The sequence below is a fragment of the Pelodiscus sinensis genome, chromosome 9 (assembly GCF_052426305.1).
Source record: "Pelodiscus sinensis isolate ZL-2025 chromosome 9, ASM5242630v1, whole genome shotgun sequence".
Taxonomy (NCBI): domain Eukaryota; kingdom Metazoa; phylum Chordata; order Testudines; family Trionychidae; genus Pelodiscus; species Pelodiscus sinensis.
This window is the reverse complement of record NC_143060.1, coordinates 61739154-61761655: the sequence shown is the minus strand read 5'-3', so window position 1 is coordinate 61761655 and position 22502 is coordinate 61739154. Positions and strand designations below refer to the sequence as shown.

General features: G+C 57.5%; 1 protein-coding gene across 7 annotated transcripts in view; it reads right to left on the bottom strand.

Annotated features, from left to right (window-relative positions):
• The window catches only part of LOC102446845 (ADAMTS-like protein 2), a 38201-nt gene that overhangs the window by 2868 nt on the left and 12831 nt on the right, over positions 1 to 22502 (bottom strand). The window contains exons 2-15 of one of the 7 annotated variants that reach the window (XM_075936830.2): positions 20176 to 20318; positions 17720 to 17795; positions 16906 to 17008; positions 15516 to 15661; positions 14344 to 14467; positions 11301 to 11381; positions 9624 to 9799; positions 8891 to 9320; positions 8343 to 8721; positions 7805 to 7911; positions 5858 to 5987; positions 4053 to 4266; positions 2992 to 3147; positions 2237 to 2407 (exon numbers count right to left, since the gene is read on the bottom strand). In XM_075936830.2, the coding sequence (XP_075792945.2) occupies positions 2237 to 2407; positions 2992 to 3147; positions 4053 to 4266; positions 5858 to 5987; positions 7805 to 7911; positions 8343 to 8721; positions 8891 to 9320; positions 9624 to 9799; positions 11301 to 11381; positions 14344 to 14467; positions 15516 to 15661; positions 16906 to 17008; positions 17720 to 17795; positions 20176 to 20318 (2436 nt within the window). The other 6 variants (XM_075936831.2, XM_075936838.2, XM_075936835.2 and 3 more) reach the window with 6 other exon arrangements.

Genomic DNA, 22502 nt, shown 5'->3' with positions numbered 1-22502 from the left:
CTGCGGTAGCAAGAGTCCCGCTCTGCTGTGCACCCTCTGTGTGGCCACCGCTGCCTCTGCCACGGCATGAGGGCCACCTCGATGCTTGCACCGCTTTGTAACCCCCTCACGCTGCAGCGCCAGAGCAGCTGGGAGCTGGTGCGGATTCCACCTTCGTCCCCTTCCAGCTAGCCCTGAGCACCAACCCCGGCAGGGGCAAGCGCTCGTCTTGCCTTGTGGTGCCCAGGCTGTTCACAGGCGCTGGCCCTTGCAGAAACAACCTGGGAACACCAGGATGAGCTAGCTGCACAGCAGGCAAAGGCAGGGAGGGGTTAATGGGCTGCCATGGGCCTTGGAAAGGCCGCAGCCCCCAGCAAACCCAGAGGGAAGCTCTCAAGCCCTCCTCAATAACCAGATGGTGAGTTTAAACAGGCTGCACATACAAAGGGGCTGCGTCTAGACTGGCAGGATTTTGCGGAAATACTTTTTGCGGAAAAATTTTTCCGTGAAAAGTATTTCCACAAAAGAGCGTCTAGATTGGCACGGATGCTTTGGGGCAAAAAGTGCTTTTGCGCAAAAGCATCCGTGCCCAGTGTAGACGCGCTTTTGCGCAAGAAAGCTCTGATGCCCATTTTAGACATCGGGCTTTCTTGCGCAAAAAATTAAGGTGCCTGTCTCCACTGGCCCTCTTGAGCAAGTATTCTTGCGCAAGAGGGCTTATCCCTGAGTGGGAGCATCAAAGTATTTGCGCAAGAAGCACTGAATGCTTACATTAGAACGTCAGTGCTCTTGCGCAAATTCTAGCGGCCAGTGTAGACAGCTGGCAAGTTTTCGCGCAAAGGCGGCTGCCAGTGTAGACACACACAGGGAGAAAACGCGTTAGCCAGGGATGGAGGGTCCTGGGGCAGCTAGAGCTTGAAATGTAGAATTATCAGATGGCTTTTCTGCTTCATAGCCCTGCCCCAGCTTAACGTTCGTTGTTCAGGGCGTGGCTGGTTCTGCGGGGCCCCAGGGCAGGCCTGCGGGCCCACCGGCGTTCACTGTGAAGCCCTGCTAAGTGCTTTATGGGGCAACCAAATGCCAAAGTGCCCCGTTGGAACCGTCTGAACGTGCTGGGGCACCTCCCGGAGCACTGAGCCAGGGCCAGGCCGAGGAGGAAGCTGGCAGGCAACACCGAGCAGCGCCTGGGATAAGGCAACGTGACCGTCGGCCATTTTGAAAATCAGTGGCCCAAAGCAATCAGATTCGCTGGAGCCTTGGTGCTGCTCTGAAGTGGGGGGCGGGGAGGGGTAGCCAGACCGAGCAGCGCCCGGCAGCCGAGGGAGGGTGGCCAGCAGTGAGGCTGTGTTGGAAGAAATGATGTGACTGGAACCCAGCCCTTTGTGTAGCTCCCTCCGGCCCAGGACACCCGCACCCCCAGCACCAGCCGGGCCCACACTCAACCCCGCTGTGTGTGCAACTTGTCACAGTGGGCCTGGGCTTGATGGGGGCCCCGGGCAGCAGCAGAGGGGCAGACGCAGCCGGCTGGGCCTGCTCCCAGCGCCGTGTGCTTTCCCCGGCGGCCGCAGATGCCTGCTTACGGGCAGCCCGCGGGCCCGGGGTCCTGCCCTGTTCCTGCAGTGTGTGTGACCAGTGTGAGCCATGGCAGCGAGGCAGCTGGGGGTAGCTGGACTCCCCCCTTCCTGCTTCAGATTCCTCCGGAGCAGCCCTGGGGCCAGCTGGCCTGCGGTTCTGCTGAGCCAGCCCAGCAGGGTCTAGCTCTTCTGCCACCACAGCTCAATGCACCGCAGCTCTGGCAGCCCCACGCACCCAGGGGAGCATCTGGCCTGCGGAGACCTGCCCGACTCACCCTGGCCACTGGCGGCCTGCTCCCTCCTCCCACCACGGCAGCCCCAGGTGTGGGCAGAGGGCTGCTCCGTGGGCTTTGCTGCTGTGGCCTGAAGGAGCTACCCCACTGCCCCTGCAGCGAGCCAGGCTCTGGGTGGGGAGTCCTGCAGCAGGAGAGTCCCACCCGGAACTTCTTCAGTGTGTGCCCCCGCCTGAGTGCTGCTCCTGCCCCCGGAGCCCCCAGCTGCCCCCCACAGAGAGGCCCGTCCCCCCGGCTTCCCAGGGCTTGTGCTTTGAGCCTTCCCTGGGCCCAACCCCCCTCTGAGCCCCTCAGTGCTGACACGCAGCCCGGGGGCTCGTGGAACAAGGCTCCGGGCCAGACTCCTGCAGCCCGCAGCTCCAGGCCGGAGGGAGGCCGCGCCAGGCTTACCTGGTCCCACTCCTGCTCCACCCAATGTGCGGGGCAGTTCTTGTCCCCGCAGGGGTAGACAGCCAGGGGCCTGATGGCCGGGTCACACTGGGAGTCTGAGATCACCTTCCCCTCCAGGTTGCGGCACACGACCACGCGGCTCATCCGCCCCTTGCCGCACGACCCTGAGCACTTGGAGAAACAAAGGGCGTGTCCGCGGGCCAGCCACTGAGCCGCACTTGCTGGGGGCAGGGAGCAGAGGTTTCGTCCCCGCTCCGATGCCGACGCACCGTGGGTAAGTCACTCGGCCTCAGCACGGCCCCCTTAGCTCAGGAGGCGCAGTAGCTTCCTTGCCAGTCCCTGGGTTTCGGGCACTCCTGGCAGACTTTTCAGCTGACCTGTGCCTGGAAGACAGGCCCTCTGAGCACTGGTGGGGGGAGAGGGGAGGGCAAAGGGGGCAACCTTTGAAATCTTTGAATCACCAGGCCCCAGGGTTTCCAGGGGGTATGGTCTGGACAGCGCTCCCCCTTCCCAGCCCTGCCCCTTCCGGGAACACGGAGCCGCCTCCCCGCATCTTGCCCAGGGCCCCCGGCGAGTCAAAGTCTTGCCTGCTGGAGGGGAATGTTCGTTATAAGTCTGAGCAAAACCAACCCAGCTGTGTGTACAGAGCGAATTGCCTGCTTGGGTGATAATCCCCTAATCCCACCTCCCCCTCCATTCAGCCCTGGGCTTCTGCAAGCCCGGAGCAGTAGAAAAAGCAGCCAGCGTGGACTCACCGGTCCCCAGTCAGAGGCAATCCAGTGCCGGTCGCAGGGGGAGCCCGTGCACGCCTTCTCGCTGACAGGCTTCAGGGCCTCGTCGCAGAGGTCTGGCTCCACGGAGCAGCGAACCTCCCTCTTCATCAGGCCCGGGCTGCTGCAGCGCGCAGAGCACTGTGGCACAGAGACCAGACTGCGTCCGTAAGGGGGGGGGAACCACATGCTGGCGGAGAGGGACGTAGGGTTGCCAGATGGTTTAACCAAAAATACCGAACACCCTCCCTCCCCCCCAAAAAAACCCACCGTTGACAAAAAAAAAAGGGGGAGACCAAAGTTGTTGAGCAAAAAAAGGCCCCTGACAATTATTAAGCAAAAGAAATTTAAAAATTAAAAAAAAAAAAAAAAACAACATGGCTGCTTTAAGACCTTTGGGGCTTTTTTTTTGCCAGTGGCCATCTTGTTTTCTTCCTCCAGAAGGCTGCTTCCCTGCGGAACAAGGTAAGCGGAGGAGAGGGGGGCCGGGAGGAGCCCTGCATCTGGGGGGCGGGCCAGGGGCTGGGCCCAATTGCTGAGTGTCGTAGGATTTCCAGGTGTCTGGTATTTTTGCCTCCTGGCAGGGAAAAAAAATCAGAAAATACCAGACATTTCAGGTGTCCGGTATTTTCTGGGTTTTTTTTACCGGACAGGAGGCGAAAATACCGGACTGTCCGGGTCAATACTGGGCACCTGGCAACCCTAGCAGGGACGGCTGGGCTAAAGCAGAGGGGAGGGGCTCAGGCGACCAGGGTTCTAGTCCCAGGTCTGCTGCTGAGGGGGCCTGCTTTTCAGCGTCACGGAGCACACTCAGCTCCCACCAACACACTGGAAACGTGCGGGCCCGGTCTGTCTGAAAACCAGGCCCAGTTGGGCAAGAACAGTGCAAGTGTCCGTCTGATACCTAATGACTGTGCCTCAAGCTGCCCAGATCCCCCCTCGGCGCTGTACATAGGCACGAGTCCACGGGCCAGGGGCTGTTTTCCTCTGGCCACGCGCCGCTCCCCAGTTTAACCCCGACGGGGGCAGGCCCCGGCACTCCCTACCTCCGACCACTCCGAGAGCTCCCACTGCGGCCCACAGGCCTTGTTCTTGCACGCTTTCCTCTCCATGGGCCTGGCCAGCCCAGCCGACTCGCACAGCTCGTCGTACACGGAGCTGTCAAAACCCAGAGCCAGCATCTTCCAACACCGCACGGTCCGGTACTGGTAGCCTTCCCCGCAGGTCCGGGAACACTCGCTCCAGCGGCTGGTCTCCCATCTCCGGGCGGGTCGCAAGGGGAGAGAAGGCAAAGCACCGGTCAGAACAAGGCACTGATGCAGGCAGCAGACTATACTCGACGGCCCTTTTATAAGCATAAGGGGGTTAACTCCTGAGTCAAACTGCTCTGCGGCAACGGCCTTGCACTACTGAGGCCCTGCAGTCCTCGGTCGCGCCAGGCCTTGCTCTCTTACTATAGAGAACTTTCTGGGTGTCTGGCTGGTGAGTCTTGCCCACATGCTCAGGGTTTAGCTGATCGCCATATTTGGGGTCGGGAAGGAATTTTCCTCCAGGGTAGATTGGCAGAGGCCCTGGAGGTTTTTCGCCTTCCTCTGTAGCATTGGGCACAGATCACAGCTGGAGGATTCTCTGCATCTTGGGGCCTTCAAAGTATTTGAAGGCTTCAATATCTGAGATATAGGTGAGAGGATTATTCTAGGAGGGGTGGGTGAGATTCTGTGGCCTGCACTGTGCAGGGGGTCAGACTAGATGATCATAATGGTCCCTTCTGACCTTAAAGTCTATGAGTCTGAGTCTCTTGCGCAGGGCTGGTGTGTGTTGGTTCTAGGCTGCCCCCTTCCAGCACTGAGGTGGCCGCATGTTTCCAGGAGCAGCATGATCCACATACGTGGAGGGCTGGGTGATCACAGTGTTTGTCGGCAGGAGAGTCAGGGCCTTACTCCCTTGCTCAGAAAGGGAGCGCGGGGGGTAGCCACGCGCTGTGAGCAAGTGGACAGGCGCAGGGAAGAAGGCTGGGTAGCAAGGCGAGCCCTTGATCTGCATCCACCAGTCAGAGGGGGAGGACGACTGCCCGGAGGGAGCGAGTTGCTCTATGAAAAGTGGCTGGAGTAACGTACCCACCCGCACAGGAAGGTGGGAGAGGGGCGGGGATTTCCGGGGACAGCGCAGCTTCCTCCGGCGGGTGGTGGAATTACTCGCGGCAGCCCCCAGCTTGTAAATGACACCTAATGCACCTGGCTCGGGGGGGTGTATCCCGACTCGCACGTCTTTAAATAGACACTGGCGGCTATTCCTGTCAGCTGTAAAGCAACGAAACCCGGCCCAGCAATCTGAGCTCGCAGCAAGCCAGGGGCCAAAGCATCTGCAGGGTCACTCCTCGCTCGGCTGTAGCGCCAAGAAACAACAGCCAAGGGCAGTTCCACACCCACCGATTTCTAATACTCGGCACTGCGAGTGTTAACCGATACCCAGTGTCAGATCTATTGAGTGGTATCAGCTACAGGACACAGAAAGGCCTCTCTGCCCAGCCTTCTTCCGTCTCATACCTTCTCCCCTGCTTTAGGGTCCATCTGCCCTGTGAGCGAGCGGTGCCAGCCCCAATCTAACTAGCAGGGTAGCGGCAGTAACATGGGTAGCAGCGGGGGCATGGCACAGCCAGGCTGGTACAAAACCGCCTGATGCCTCCCTCTCTGTTGGTCATTGGCTTCCCATGCGTTATCCTGCCTGTGCATACTTGTGCCAGTTCCCGCCTAGCTCAGTTTGCTGCCCTGCGTGCCCGTCGGTGGCTGGATCCTTGGCTGACTGGGTGTCTGTCTGCCAGAGGGGTCGGGGCTTGAACAGCTGAACTCACCTGGGCTGGCATTCTCTCCCCGTGCAGAACTCGTGAGTGGGTTCTGGGCGGGTCAGGGCGTCACAGTGCGCTTCCTCTACTTCCACGCCATCGTACCGGACGCACATGGCATAGGAGGTGCTGATGCCTGCTGGGCACCAGGAATCTCTCTTAGTCAAGCTCCAGCAGCGCCTGCTATCCAACAAAGCACTACTTGCTCCATCTACGACGTGGCCCCTTCTCAATCGGAGACACGAGGGCTGTGTCTAGACTGGCCAGTTTTTCCGGAAAATCAGCCACTTTTCTGGAAAAACTTGCCAGCTGTCTACACTGGCCACTTGAATTTCCGCAAAAGCACTGACTTCCTACTGTAAGAAATCAGTGCTTCCTGTGGAAATACTATGCTGCTCCCGTTCGGGCAAAAGTCCCTTTTGTGCAAAGCTTTTGCGCAAAAGGGCCAGTGTAGACAGCTCAGATTTGTTTTCCGCAAAAAAGCCCCGATTGCGAAAATGGCGATCGGGGCTTTTTTGCGGAAAAGTGCTTTTGCGGAAAAGCATCCATGCCAATCTAGACACTCTGTTCCGAAAATGCTTTTAACGGAAAACTTTTCCGTTAAAAACATTTCAGGAAAATCATGCCAGTCTAGACATAGCCTAGGGCCATTATAAAAATACATTTTTGACTGGGTCGTTGTCCAGAAGAGAACTCCAAAAACCAAGCCCCCCGGGACGAGGCCAGCAGGACAGCAGCCAAGACCAGAGTGGGACACTACACAGCACGCTTTCCCCGTGCTAAGGACAACCAGGACTGGGAATGAAACGCAGAGCCCTTGCTACTGGTGAGCTGCTTTCCTGCCATCTCTTCCCGGGTCCTTTACTCTTAGTCTCAATTCATTCAGGCCAAAGATCGCTGAAACGTAATCAAAGCTCCCGTCCTTTCCAAGAAGCGATGCTCACTTTGGAGCATCTAAACTGCAGGGCTTAACTCGAAATAAGCTACACAATTTGCACCACGTCCATTATGTAGCTTATTTCGAAATGGGGAGTGCCTATACTGCACTTATTTCGAAATCGAGCCCTCTTCCTCCGACTTCCCTTACTCCTCGTACAATGAGAGTTACAGGGGTCGGAGTAAGAAGTCCTCCAGCTTGACAGTATTTCGACATTATTTCGAAATAACTGCCTGCTGCGTAGACACGGACGAAGTTATTTCGAAATCATGTTGCTGTGGAGATGTACCCTCTGACATCACTCTCCAGCCGTGCCGAGAAGTCCTCTGCAGACTAACAGATCTGGAATGTACCAGCTGCCTTCCTCCAGGCAACCAGGCAGGCTGGCTGGCTGGGAAACATTTTAAGCTCTGTAGGCAGGCAGGCAGGCAGGTTTGGCTGCTGGCTGGTAAGTCTCCTGGCCACAGCCTGCCTCTGGCACCCCCAACCCGTCCCTGCCCCAATCCTCTGCCCCCCTCCCCACTCAACTTCCGCCCCACCAGTGTGAAAACCATCTGGCCAGAGTTGGAGCCCAGCGTGGAGCTATTCACATCAAGCAATGTCACCCATTCCCAAGTGTGAACCTCCCATTCAGCTGGCCTCAGGATCGTCTCGTTGGCTTATGACAAATTTTAAAAGGCTCGGCCCAAGCACAGAAACATGCACCCACCTCCCAGCTAAAGTAATTACATAGATCCTCAATGAAACAGGTGCCCCGGGGACTCCTAAGACCACATACTGCATGCCCAGGTTCCTCTCCCATGCACCTTTGGCTGCAGGACCGGAGCCGTGCCCGGGTGCAAACGTTAACCCTTGTTCTTGGTGTAGCCGGATCCTTCGTTTGATTTGGAGAGGATTTAGTGCTGAGCGTAAGAGCCTCTAGCTGCTGGGCTGGCCCACACCTGGGGACCGTCAGGGGAAGTGCTGTACATCTCATTCCCGCTCCCGCGAAGCTGCCTCGCCTCCCAGACCGAACCTACCTGCAGTGCACGTGGAGCTGCAGGGAGCATAGGCGGAGACCTTCCACCGGTACATGTCGGCCAGGCTGATGTCTTCATGGCCCAGGGGGCTCACCTCAAACTCGTTGCTGCAGAGAGAGGAGCAGGGATGAGCTTACTTTGGGACGTGATGGGAATAGCGAACGCCTTCCTCGGACACTCCACGGCGGACACCGGGATCCCACAGGTTCTGGTTCTTTTTCCGACTGCTCCCCCCGCAGGCTCGCATGTAGCATGGGACAATCTCCGATGGCCGGTGGAGCCGGTTGGTGAACGAGGGACCACGTAGGAGGTGGCCCAGGCCCCGTGGAGGAGCCGAGGCACCGTGGAATGTGTTCTGGGAGTTTGAGATGGGCAGGCACCGGCAACTGGCTCTGTCCTGCCTCCCCCGTTACAACGGCAGAGAAGTGGAAGAGGAAAGCCAAGCAGAGAACCCTGCTGCAACCATGGGGGTGGAAGGATTAGTCCTCCCGGGATAGCCTGCATCCTGTCTTCCCTGGAGGACCCGGCGGGCTCTCACCTTTCAGGGCCAGGGGCCTGAAGCGGTTCTGCCTGGTCAGTGGGGAGGCTTGTGTTGGAACCGTAGTGAGCTGCCTCCTCCTGGCGCTCTGCGTAAGCCTCTGCCCTCATGCTCTCCAGCAAGTTCATATGGGCAGGCCCTTTGCGCGGCCATGCGGCCGCCAGCCCGTTCCACAGCCCCGCAGTCGAATTCTTCCAGCCCAGCTTGGCCGCCAGGGGCTGCAGTTCCCTGCAAAAGGCAGCGTTTTGTGGGTCCCGGTGACACCATCTCCTGAAGAGCCGGAGCCTGGCTGCCCCGATCCTGCTGCTCTCCGGCAGCGCGGGCCTCATCACGCTGTAGGGCATGGCTGTGCTGATGGGGAGCTGATTTAAGCTGGGGGCTAAAGGAAAATGCAGGGGCGTTAATGAGCCCATAGAGGCGAAAGTAACCGCCCCCTCTGGACCGCCACCTCCCGCACCCGCCCAGCTGGCTTTGAGGAGAGCTGGGCGCGTCTGCGAGGCCCACCCCTCCGTTACCCAAGCAGGAAGTAGCCAAGAAAGCCAACAAACCCAATTCTGTGTCTCCACCTACTGCCGCCGCCTCCTCGCCCGCTCCGTTCGCACGGTAGACTTGTCTGATCCGGAAGCCAAACCTCTCTTCTTCCTCTTCCCCCCGGCCCCAGCCCCAGGGCCCGGCCTGAGAGGAGGAGTTACTCTGGAAGAAGTCCTGACCGTTGAAGCGCAGGTCTCCATGATCTTCCCCAGGCGGGAACCGGTCGCTGACCTCATCCGGCGAGAGAGCGAGCCAAGTGGCATTGAAATCCCGCCTGGCCCCGGAGTCTGCTGTGACGGGAGCGGGATGTTTGGGGCTGGAGTCTGGCAGGTGAAGGTAGAAAGGTGTGTCGATGGCGGGGGGCGCGGTTCGGAGAGCTGGCCAGGGCACGTGCGGCACGGTGTAGTCATACGTGATGTGGGGCATTTTCCCATTGAAGTTATAGTACTGGGGAGGGAAACAACCAACCCTGTTATCTCATTAGCATGTGTGTCTGCTACTGGAGCCGAAACAGCTGAGGCCTACCCCTTGAAACAGACCTGGAGAACATGGGCTTTGTGATAGGGTGGCCAGGCAGGACCTCCAAGGAACGGCAGGGCCAGCCTCTCCTCCAACAGGCATAGCTACAGGGAGTGATGCAGGAACCCAGACAGGGGAAAGCTCCAAATTCCCATTCGTGAGGGCACCTGCGCTCTTGGGGTTTGGGAAGGAGACCAGCAGGGTCTCCCTGATCCTTCACTGCTCACGTACCATGGCATTCAGAGACTGATTGGTGGGGCCCTGGGCAATGATGTACTCCAGGCCGTCAGCGTGCAGGCTGGAAGGGCGGCGGTACTTGAACACGGTGCCAGCCACCCGGAAGTTCTGGGGATTGTCGATGGCCGAGTTCCCGTTGAAGAAGAAGCGCCCAGATTCATCTGCCAGTGCTGCAAACAGAGGAGATGGACAGGGGACAGCTCCAAGCAGACTTCAAGGCCCACAGCAGAGCAGGCAACAGGACTGGTGTTACCCTCAGGACAGGACGCAGGGAGGGAGATGGCTACCACTACAAGGCGGCTACAGTGGAGACAGGGCTGGCTGCATTCGCTGTGGTCCCTTAGGGGCCTCGCGCCAGCTAGCTCCCGCAGCCCTTTGCCTTCTGAAAGCACCAAGAATGGCTCCGCAGCCTGCCCATAAAGCAAAGATCCAGCACAAAGGAGTGTGCGATCCCTACGCTGAATGGATGGTTCCCGGTGAGGGAGGATCACGATGGTCTTGGCCAGGCCTGGGAAAAATCCAGCCTAGGGAGGCGCCCCAGGCAGGCTCCCTGCTTATCCTGCAGCCCCGTGCGCCGTGTAGAAACGCGGCTGCCGGGCTTCCATTCTGTTTCAAAACTGGAGGGGAGGGGGGAAGTTTCAGGAGCAGCTCCACCCCCAGCACAATCCCATTGGCCGGTTTCTGGCCAGAAACCGGCCAATGGGAGCTGTCTGTTTGAATAACAGGCAGCCAGGAAGAACCACGCCCCCTCTCGGCTCAGTTATTCAATGAAGCACATGGCCGGGCAACCAGGCAGGCTGGCTGCTGGCTGGTAAGTCTCCTGGCCACAGCCTGCCTCTGGCACCCCCAACCCGTCCCTGCCCCAATCCTCTGCCCCCCTCCCCACTCACCATATCCAAACCCTCTGTCCCCCTCTTGCAACCATACCTCCTCCCATATCTGGCACCCCAATCATCTGCCCCAGATCACAATCCCCTTCTACCCTAGGTCACATCTCAAACCCCTGCACTCCAGTCCCCTGCCCGAGGTCACAACCATCTCCTTCACCCAAACTCCCTCCCAGACTCCAGTCTCCCTCCTGCACCCCAGTCCCTTACCCTAAGCTCCCCTCTGCACCCAACCTCCATCCCAGACCCCGCACCTCTTCTATTAATATCATGGAAGAGTGCGGCCCTCGACCACTTTCCAAAATCTTGGAGTGGCCTCCCATCAGCAATTACTGCCCATCCCCTGGTCCTGTCCATCCTTTATGTCCTAAAGGATTTCCTGTATTCTCACCCCTGACGGTAACACCTGCCAGAGGGACACAGTTATCACCTAAGGGATGGGGCAGTGGGGTCCTAGAGGAATTCCTCGAAGCAGTCAGAAAAGTCAGGTGGGGGCCCTGTGAATGCTGGTTCAGCTGCCCCGTGTGCTGTCCGCTCCTCCGCAGTCACCCGTCTGAGAAGGTCAGGAACGGCAGGGCAGGAGTCAAGAAAGCAAGGAGCCTGGGGGTTCCTCTTTCCAGATCTGCCCATTTCTCATGGATAAAGTGGCTCACACCCATGTAACGCTGCTCCCCCGCTCTGCAGGCCCCCCGGGAGCTGTTGCTCCATCCCCTGCAGCGCAGCCCCTGCCTGGACACCTGGCCATGGCGACCTGTCATCCACACCGTGCCAGTCTGCAGCTTACCCAGGATGTTCTCTGTCTTCCGGCGCTCGATGATGAGAATGTCCGTGGCGCCAGCAGGGATGTTCGTGATGAACACGTAGCCTGGGAGTGGGAACGAAAGAAAAGGTTGGGAAACCCAATGGGGGAAAGAGACTTCAGGCTGCCCCAGCCTCGCCCGTGGCTCAGGGAGGCAGTGCTGCCTCGCCTCCTGGTTTTGTCCTGAGTCTCGTGGTCTGTCTGTGGTCTGTAAAGCCCCAGCGCCTGGAGTCAAGTGACGATGGGAGGATTTCAGCCTTCATTCTTAAAGGAAAAGTCAGTTTCCAGACCTTGTGGCTACGGAGGAAGCTTCCAAACGTGACCCCGGCGCACCCTAAAGACTCGAAAAGCAGGCGGCAAGTCAGAAGAACACCCAATCTAGTATTTTGACCTGATCTCAGGACCTTACAGTCAAGCTCAGTGTTTTCAGTGAGCCTGTGATTACCCGCTGAGTTTTCGTTATGTCCCAATGGGAGCAGCCAGAGGCAGCTTGTTGGCTCTGCGTCCATAGACTCCAGCTCCGGTCACACTGAGAATGGCGCTTTTAGCTGAAGGAGAAGGGGGCCCCCTGATCTGTTAGAGTTACTGCAGGCCTCAGGGGTCCAGCTGAGTTCTGCGTCCAGCTCGGGCACAGGAAGAAGGTAGCGCCTTTGGGCGCAGGAGGGAATCATGCCGCCCTTTACAGCCATCAGCACAACATGCTAACGGCCCAACTACCACTCAAGGCTGGACCTGAGCTAGAAAGCTAGAGACCAAGGTGTGTGGATCTCATCATCAACCCTCTACGCCTGATCATTTCCCCTTGAAGGAGAGTGAAAGGTGACTTGCAAAGGGAAGGGAAAACATCAAGCAATGCTGGGTAAAGGAAGCCTAGATGGTTTTTTTCAGACTTTATTTGACATTAGAAATGTGGGTCTTCTCTACCCAGCAAACTCTCTGATGACTGGAAACCTAGTGAAATGATGGTATCATAATAGACAAAAGGGTGGAGACTTTTCATTGTATGGGCAGGAGCGGCATCATGCACAGGGGAGCAGACTTAAAACAAACAAAAAGAAGTACGTCACACAATGCCGTCAACCTGTGGAACTCCTTGCCAGAGGATTTTGTGAAGACCAGGATTTTAACAGGGTTAAAAAAAGAACGAGATAAATTCATGGAGGTGAGGTCCATCAATGGCTAGGATGGGTATGAATAGTGTCCTTAACCTCCATTTATTAGAAGCTGGGAATGGATCACTTGATGAGTCCCTGTTCTGTTCATTCCTTCTAGGCCACCTGGCATTGGCTGCTGTCGGAAGACAGGATACTGGGCTAGATGGACCTTTGGTCCGACCCAAGATGGCCGTTCTTATCTTTGCCACTGCAATCTAAATAGTACTAATAACAAAAATACAAGAGCTTCAGAGGGGCAGCTGAGTGAGTCCGTAACAGGGAAAACAACAAATAGTCTGGTAGCACTTTATAGACTAACAAAACATGGAGATGGGATCATGAGCTTTTGTGGGCGCAGCCCACTTCTTCAGATGTCCGGTCATCTGAAGAAGTGGGCTGTGCCCACGAAAGCTCATGATCCCATCAACAAATACAAGGTGAGCAATTGTATGGGGAAGAGCGTTTCAGTGGCTCTTTGACCCTTCCTTTGGTTTGTTGTTGGGAATGCTTTTTAAACTCAGACACGCTTTTGTTAGAAATCAACGTCCTCACCCCACAGAGACAAGGGATCTAGGGCCACCCACTAACACGCCCCCTCCACCCTCCTTTGCCTCCCTATGGCCGAGTCTACACCACAACGTATGTCAGCAACACTTACGTTGCTCGGGGAGGTAAAAAAAAAGCCCCTGACTGACCTAAGTTTCGCCAGCACGAGGGCTTGTGTGCGCAGTGCTATGGCGTTGGGGAGAGAGTCTCTTGCCAGCATAGCTACCGCTGATCACTGGCGGAGGCTTAATTCCGTATCCGTACAGATGGGCTGCTGGAAGTCGACTCGTGTGCACTACCGATGTAAAATCCTGTTGAATTGGTGAGCCGGAGGCAGGGACTTCTGCAAGCCGGGGTGCTCGGGCCTGCCATGGACAGGGGCTGCTCTGGACAACTTATCTGCAGCAGGCCTCCTATTTGACAGCTAACTGGAACCAGTAAGCATCACCCATTAAAGCTTCCTGCTTAACCGATTAACCTTTCACATCCCTAGTATAGACATGGCCTAGTTAAGTTTCCCAGACCTGAAGAAGAGCTCTGGGTACACTCGAAAGCTTGTCTCTCACCAGCAGATGTCGGGCCAATAAAAGATCACCTCCCCCATCTTATTCTACCCTGCCCCTTCAGATTGTATGTGCAAACTCAGCGTAAACATCTGAGTCCCCAGACTGGTGGGCCAGACGGATACGGAAACCCAGAAAGTACGACTTGTTTTTGAAAACTGTGGCAGGCCTTTTTATCCACCCTCCAGCACCCCAAAATGGGCACGAACCCAGGCCTCTGCAGGTCTGCTTTAAAAGCAACCCAGCGCATTTTGGAGCTGGGTTTATTTGCAGCTGGCAGTTGCTCCTAGGAAGAAAAAAAAAAACCCGCCGCACAAAAAACAACCTGGTTCCACTTTTGCCTCAGCCTGCCAACCGGGACAGTGCTTCCTGTCACTGCGCACAGCAGCAGATATTTACAAGTGGAGTGACCTTCCTTGTACAAGATTAACATCCCAGCGCATAACGCAGAGCAGAGATAAATTATGTGCACTGACAACTAACATCATCTGGCATGAGCAATCAATAGACACAAATAGGTCCCCAGCCGCATCGCTTCATAACGAGATGGAGGCGAACTTCACTAGCTACCATACAGCGAACCAAACCAGCTCCCTCTGCTGATTAAACGGTACAGACAAAATACCGTCATTTTGGCTTACACGGGAAAAGAAAGGCAGGGCCGTAGTGAGCTCCTTCAGCTGGGCTGGTCAGACTCTGCCCTTCTTGTCAGTCCATGTTAGCAAGAAACAATGATGTTGATGGGCATCGTGTAACAGGGTGTACCTAACTGTGAGATCCCTTTTCGGAAGCTGCCCGAGACCCGGTAGCAAGTGCTTCCGTCCCCTCCGCACACCCGGCATCTGTCCATCGTCCGGGATGAGTAGAGGCTCCCATCGCACCCAACCGGCTGCAAGGAATACAGAAGAAAAGATGACATTACCACTGAGGTATTCAACCCCTTTGTGGAGCGAGCGGCCTGCCCCACAGACCTACTGGGTAGGAGAGAGCCTTTATTGGGGAAAATCCCCAGAGATCTTACATGTCCAGGACACACCAAAGAAAGAACTGTGGGGCAGAAGTGAAGGGCTGCGTTAGCTCATACTGGACTTACGTTTAATGGACACACTTTGCTGGGAGATTGGTTTGAAATGTCCTTCCTGCGGAAGGCGCTTTATCCAAGGATGGACTGGCTGCACCAGCAATGTCATTTGAGGAATGACCATCCAACAGCAGCAATGCCAAATCACTGTGGTTTTAAATATACAAAGCACCACTGCGATGCCAAGGGGCTTTCGCTGACAGATTAAAAGTACTTGCGCTGCTGGGTGATCCTAGAAAAGCAAACCAGGCTGAAGGGAAAATGTATCCACCTAAGGGCTGCACATAATGATCTCTCACCTGGCCCGAACCTGGCTGCCCCATTCTACACGGGCATCATTGTGATGTACACAAGAACCCTATCGCACAGTGGTGGGCGGCCCGTGGGCTGCATGCGGCCCATTGGGGCTCTATGTGCGGCCTACAAGAGGTTTTGTTTACCACTGCCCATGCGCAGGGCTGCCAGATGCTGCTGGTTTTCATCTGCCTAGTTTTTTTTTCCCTACCGGTTATTACTAAAGTGACACGCACGTACCGCAAGGGCCCATGAAGCGAGGTGCGTGCTGATTGGACAACGTTGTGTCCCTCTGCAGCCAATCAGAGCGCTGCTATGCTTCCGGCGCCACCCCCTGCACATTCTAGGTCCACCAGCGCCGTTAGCACAGCTACCGTAGCCAAGACTGGCTTGGTTCCAACAGCCTTGTGGCCCATTGAGATGAGGGACCACTCATGCGGCCCACTCCCTAGCCTCGGGTGCCCATCACAGCTGTTCAGTGTCTCGTCACTGCCAGGACTTGTGGGGCTTCAGGCCAACCCTCCATCCTGTAGGCCCACGGCCCTTCCTCCCAGTGCCTCACCTCACACTTGCCGTTGATGCAGACGCCCTGGTACGTCCGGTCTTTGCAGGATGTGCCATCCTGGGCGCGGGCCATCAGCTGCCTCTCTCCACTCCTGGTGGTGCACTGGAGATCACAGGGCTTGTTGGAGATGCTGGTGTAATCGTCTAATGGGAGAGAGGAGAGATGGCACCGGGAAGAGCACTGGGGACACGGGATGGTCCCGGACCAACCCTGAGACACAGGCCTTCTCCTTGGGGTCATTGCTTTACATCCACGCAGGCCAGACCCAAGAGAGTGCATCACCACCCATGCGGCCTTTGGTAGCTGAGGGGAAAGGAGCTGGGGGTCTCTCTCCACAACTAGGAACAGGACCGGTATCCAGCTTATCGAACCCATCTCTGCAACCTGCAGCGGTGTAGGAAAAGCAGCTGGCTGCAGAGCGTGAGTAGGGAAGGCAAAGAGAGCGCAGGGCGGGCACCCCAGAGAACACGCAGCTGCCCGGCAGGGGAATCCCTTCCGAGGGAGACCCCCCGGAGCGAGGCAGCGTGGCCTCCCGCCAGTGCAGAGGGGGCGAACTCGCCTCGCTGTGCACAGCTGACCCTGCCCCCCCGGCGGGAACGCAAGAGTGGGGCTGGAAGTATAAAAGCAGGGCCCTGCTGCTCAGGTGGGCCCAGACCTGGGAAGGAGGGAGGTGTCCCCCGGGGGAGCTGAGCGCTCAACCGAGCCCAGGGACGGGTAGAGGGGAGACAAGGCGACCCGGCACCCCAGGAGCTGGAGGGGAGAATGTGCCGCCTGACCACGCAGGGGAGCGCCTGGCCCAGCAGCGCCTTCAGGAGCCGGGAGGAAACAGCGCCGGGAGACACGACTGTGGTCCTGTGGTGCTGCGGGGAGGCAAAGCAGCGACCGCATGTTTTCCCCGACCCCCTTGTGGGATCGCCTCTCATTTCAAGGGGCCTGGTGGAGCAGGGTAGGCCCAGGTCTGCCGCCCCTCAGCCCCATACGTGGGCTGGGATGTGCCTTAACCTTTGGGCCAGAAGGCCAGAAATACAGACCGTCGGTTTGCTCGGCTCTCAGCCAAGCGGCCAGAGCCTGAGACGCTGAAAGCGTCCGGCCCTCCCCTTGCGCTATTACTGGTTGCTCAGAGGCAGGAACCGGAGCCAGTTTCAGGCTGGAGACACAGGCTGCCTGTTAACGTGGGGCCCTGCCCCGGCAGGTTTGAACAGGCAAGTCTAGCCGTGCTCACCAGCAACGCTGCTGGCCGCCCCACCCGCCTGACCCCACTGCCCTGTCCCAGAGACGTGGGACGTTTACACCCCCCCCTCCACCGGGAGGCAACTCTCCCAACCCCTATTGACACGGTCCCGCAGGTACGTCCCCTCCGCGCTCGCATGCTGAGCCCTGGGCAAACCTGGGTACAGAGGGGTCCAGTGATAATAGTGCTTCCCAAAGGCCTTGGCATTGAAGGTGGAGCACTGCTGCTGTTTGAAGCTGGCCGTATTGTCCGGGCAAGGCTGCGGAGAGAGCAAAGCTTAACATCAGCCTCTGCGATCCAAAGCAGCCAGCTTCCGAGGGCCCTGGCAGCCTCTCCTGTCCCAGCGCGGTCCTCGGTCAAGTGAGGATCCATGGGGAGCGCAATGCAAGAAAGCAGCACGGGCGTTAGTACAGCCTGCAGGCCCTGCTCACCGCCCTGCTGGAAAAGGGGCTTGGGGATCTAGCAGGCCTTCTTGGGTCCAGTCCCCTCTGCCACCGACCTGGGCCTCAAGAGACCTGGGTTCAGTTCCTGGCTCTGCTACTGTTCTGCTGCCTGACTGTGGGCAAGGTCATGTTTCCCCCTCTGTAAAATGGGGAATGCCGGTACTGTCCATTGCAAAGCGTTTTGAGCTGTATGGACGGACGGAGACGAGGCTCCTTCTCGTTGTATGAGTATTAATCAAATGCCCGTGGCGTTTTGCTGGGGCGACCGGCCTCGAGTCAGGTGCTCAGCATTTGCCTAGCTCTTAGCCACGCAACAGAGAGCTTTGGTCACACCTGTGGGGCTCCATGCTGGTGACTGTCCCGCTCCAGGTGATTGTCCCGCTCACACCCATAATCTGCTTGCCGGGGCCATGCCAAATCTCAAGCACAACCGGCAGGCGGGCACTGGCACAGCCGCCCTGTGGGCACCCGCTGAGGCCACGTCACTTCCCTAGGTGTGCAGGGGCAGCCTCGGGAGAGGTTCTCACCTGTTGCTGGCACAGCTGGTAGTGCTTGGCTTGGCCCCCGCACATGGTGCTGTTTGTGCCCTGGGAGAGGTGAAGCCTGCAAGGCAGAGAGGAAGTACACAGTGGGAGGGGTGACCAGTGGTTTGGAGGACTACAAGGTGCTAAAACACCGGGGCTACGTCTCCACAGCCCTCTCTTGCGCAAGAAAATATGCAAATGAGGCAAAGCGGTGAATCTCTGAGCCTCATTTGCATACTTAATGAACCGCCATTTTTGCAAAGGGGCTTTTGTGCAAAAACGAGCCGTCTACACGGCTCCTTTTTGCTCAAAAACCCCCTCTTGCGCAAGAGCCGTTCTGCCGCTTTTTTCAGGGAAGTCGGCGGAAGAGTGTTCTCCCTTCGACACCCTGCTGGGAGTCAGTGCCAAAAGCCGCGTCCAGCTATTCCGACTTCAGCTACGTAGAGGAACAGCTCCAAAGCCCGTTGGAGCCAGCGGAAAGACTCACTGCTTTGGATCAGGCCTGGAGAACAGAGAGCCCTGGCTAGGAGGGCTTAGGCAACACTCGGGAGGGGGCACTCAGGCCCCTTTCCCCATCTGTTTTGAGAATCATGGCCATTTCTAGATGGATGGTCCCTATGCTCCAGTGTGGCCTAGGGGATAGGGTGCTTGCCTGGGAAGGACAGAGTTGTGGGTTCAAATCCTGGGTCCAGTCCAGTCCAGTCAAGATGGCCAAAACTGGTCAGCCCTGGGGCTGGAGGGATAATTAGGCAGCCTGCATAAAAGAAGGGTTTTTTCTTTGGCGAGAAAGAGGGGGCCACATGGGGGCTTCCTCGGCCTCCAAGTGTGCTCAGGCAGAAGGGAAAGGCGCAGAGGAGGAGGCAGGCCCAGCGAGCGCGCTGCACTCTCAGGTGCCAGCTCTCATTAGCAGCCAGGGAGTGGGGAGCAGCCGGTTCGAGAGAGGCCTCCCCAGGGGTCTCATTCAGCACCTGAGTGGAGCTCGGGGCTTCCGCTCCAGGCCCCAGGGCCGCCCTGGGTGGTGGATCTGACAGGTGCTAGCAAGACAGCCGGGCTGAGCGAGACCAGCGGGGCTCACTGGTGAGCGCCCCAGGCCCTCCGTTGCTGTGAGGTGAGGGAGTGAACGGAGGGAGCGGGACTCATGTACCACAAAAATCCAGCGAGCGAGGCTGCGTGAGGGAGAGAGGTGGGAGTCGCAGAGACGTGACCGGGCTCAGCGCTCGGGGACCGAGGGAAAAGTGTCAGCAGCACCAGAGTCCGGCTTGCCGGCGGAGGGGAGGAGCACAAAGGGGGTAACTGTTCCAGGGCCCAGCAATACAAAAGGGCCTGGAGCTCCCTGCTGCTGCTGGAGCCCTGGCCCTTTAAATCTTTGCTGGAGCACTCCAGGCAGCGCACAGGGTGGCCTGGGGGAGGTGCAGTGTTCTAGCCCCAACTCCACCCCTTCTGCCTGTGGCTCCGCCCCTTCCAGGGGCATGGAGCAGCCCCCTGCCTTGCCCAGGGACCTGGCCCGGCTGTCAGCCCCGCTGACCAGAGTACCTTGCCTATGGAGAATAGGTTGGTGTACGTGGTTCTAGCATAACAGTACAACTGGTACTGACGTGGCATGTGGCAGGAAGATGGGGGCATAGCACTAAAAGCCACTGATGGGGATGTGAAGCAAAGGCAGCTCAGTCCCACCATCGCCAACACCCTCAGGTAGAAGTGGGGGCAACTCCACCATAGGCCGGTGTGAGTTGCACCTGCCTATGCCTGGGCTGAAGACGGCCCCGACAGAATTAGCACCTGTCCCAGGCCTGCTGGGTGTCCAAGCCGGACACTTGACACACCTTAGCTTTCTGAGCAATGTACTGCGGGTGTGCCATGCTACATCAGCCAGCTGCAAAGAGACCGAACAGTGACCCAGCTGCCCAGCCCCGTACGCTTGGTCACGCCAAGGTGTGTACGCTGCAGAGCACAGCTACCTAGTGTACCCTCCGGATCCTCCTTTGTGCCTGTGTCTAGAGGTGAGTCTGTTACAGCTCCAAGCACCTTTCCCCTCCAGCGGTAGAAGCTCCTGCTTGTAGCTCAGGAGGGTCTCTGCTAAGTGCCCAGTTATAACCAAGAGGGGGGCTGTTTGGGGATTTCAGATCCACAGCTAATCCCAGTGCACTGCTCCAAAGGCAGTGGCTTTCCAAGCCAGGGGCGTGGGAGGATGCATTTTGGGTCACCCCTCCCTGCATCTGGTAAAAGAGGCACTAAGTCTGGTTGCAGGTGGGCTGAAGGGCAGAGGAGCCTGTTACGCATCAGTCTGCAGCCCTGTGCCCGAAGCACAAACATCCCGTTTTCCCTGCCACGTTGAGTAATTGGTGGCTTCCGGTAAGGAGAGACACTGCCCACCCATCCAGCATCTGGACAGTGTAGCAGGTGAAGGTTTCACGCGTGTGTGCGGGGCTGGGGTTTGCTGGTGCTGCTCCATGGCTTACCTTTGCCGCAAGCAGTGCCTCTCCCGGGACGTCACTCCCCCCCCGCAGGTCCGGGAGCAGGTGGACCAGGAGTTCCACTCGCCCCACCACCTGGTGACCTCTTCCTCCGAGGGGCCTGCTCCTTCTGCTGCCTCACTGCTGTCCTGACGAAACCAGCGCGTGGTTAGCGTGAGAACCCTGGCGCGGCAGCTGCCCTTCGGCGGGGGTCAGTCCGGCCTTGCGTGGATCTCGGGGAGGGAGGGAGGGGATGAGAGTGAAAACCGAAAGCCTTCTAGTTTGGAGAGGGTGGGCCAGCCATAGGAGGGTCTGATCTGCGTGGGTCCCATGCCTCTAGCACAGGGTCGAGCAAGGTCGTTCAGGCTGGTAGCGGCACCTGTCCCCACCCCGTACAAGGTGTGCACCACTCCCCGGCTAGTCTCTGCTCCCCGTGGCCCAGAGGAGGATACTGAAAGCAGAGCACAGCGCTGCTTTAACATGGCGCATTACGCCAGCCTCCCACAACTCCGAGTGCATAGTAATTCACCTCCCCCCGCTACCTCTATCAGAGAGGCAGCAAGGGGGGAGCAGGACCCGGTGCTGGGGGGAACTGGCTTAAAAGCTGGTCCTCCCGCAGCCCTGTCTCTGTGGGGAGGCAGGGGTGTAGCGGGGGGACCAGGCGTGAGCTGGGAATTAGCTCTCCCGGCTCGCACCCAGTCCCAGATGCTGCACCTCTGCTGCCAGACTCTTAATACATTTAAAAGGCAGAGCGGGAGCCAACCCCGCTGCACCCCTGCAGTTTCCCCCCTTATCGACTAATTGAGTAATCCATTGACTACTCGATGAGCTGATTATACGCCATGTAACCACCCTATGGCTCCAGTTTCAAGCGTGGGGCTGTAGCTATCTGATCAAAGGCTTCTTAGCAGCCCCAATCAGAGACAGGCCTCCAGATTTTGGCATTGGCTTCTTCACTCCAATCAGCTTTTGGCAGGACCCTGCTCACCAAATAATGGACTCCCCATAACACGGAGGCGGGACAGTCACCTTGCTGAGTGCCTATCGACACAGCAAAGTGCCCGTAGGGTCCCCATTCCTGTACTGTTCAGCATCCGCCATTCAATGGCGCTAGTCCGGTGGGCACAGCCGATGGTGCGCACAGCATGTCGGAGCGGCGAAGGTATTTTTAATATCTCTCCGCAAATGATAAATTCACGATCTGTCGCACAAACACGCCAGCATGTTAACCGAGCAGCGCTGTTTCTCTGGAAATTACTGTCGTGTTATTTCACCTGACTTCTCCAGCTGAACTCCCCTCGCTCCCACCACAAGCTTCTTGAAAATACCATTCCCTGCTCAACTTCCTCACATGCGCTGGGACGAGTCTTTCTACAGGCCCATCGGGGTTGGGCTGGGTAGACAGGAGGAACCAAGCACAGGCTGCCGAATTCGGAGGGATGGAGACGTACTATGGAAGCCAAATCCTTAGGGTCTTTTAGCAATATGAGATGATTCATATTGTTGTCTATTCATTGGGGAGAAGGGAGAGCTGTGATTGGCTGAGACTTGACTTGACTTCATTTTCCTCCTTTTGTCCTCGGCAGACTCTGGACCGGGAGCTAGGTCCTACTTAAGCCAGACTCTTACACTGCCCTGTCTGGTCGCCAGACCTTCTGAGGGAGCATGGGAGCTGCATCCTGTCCTGTCCTCCTACCGGGGCGAATAGCCCCTCACTGCAACACACCCTTGCATTGGCAGGGCTGCATCAAGCCCTGTAGCAAGCTGTGTGCCAGCCATCCCCATGCAGTCGGTAAGCATGGGGTTCACCCGCAATGCTCATGGTGAGATCAGGCCCTTATGGCTGCCAGTTTGAATGCTGCTTACCTTTACCTGCCCTGTCTAACACTCCCCAGACAGCTGGTGGCCTGACTGTGGCATTCTGTTTATCCCTGGTTTTGCCTATCAATCATCCGAGGTGCTGGATGACAGCAGATACCCCACAGCTGGAATTTAACATGGGGAGGAGGGCAGTGAACACTTTACCTTTATTCTGCGGATTAATTTAGCACCTTCTTGACCCTTCTTAACTTTCCCCAGTGCCGGATTGGTCTCTTACAGGCTCTTTCCCTGCCTGTCTTTCTGGGGCTGTCTCTTTAAATGGAGCACCAGCAGCCCTGAAGTAGCCATTTTGCAACAGGCGGCTGTCCCCTTCTTTCATCCAGCAGGTAAGAGTGTGTTCTGTTTTTCCTGAGTTTTCCTGCTCTTACTGCTGAGGAAACAACATCGCGGGTGCCTATCACATCCAACAGCTTAAAGAATCCCAGAGCAATTTACAAACTGAGATGTGAACA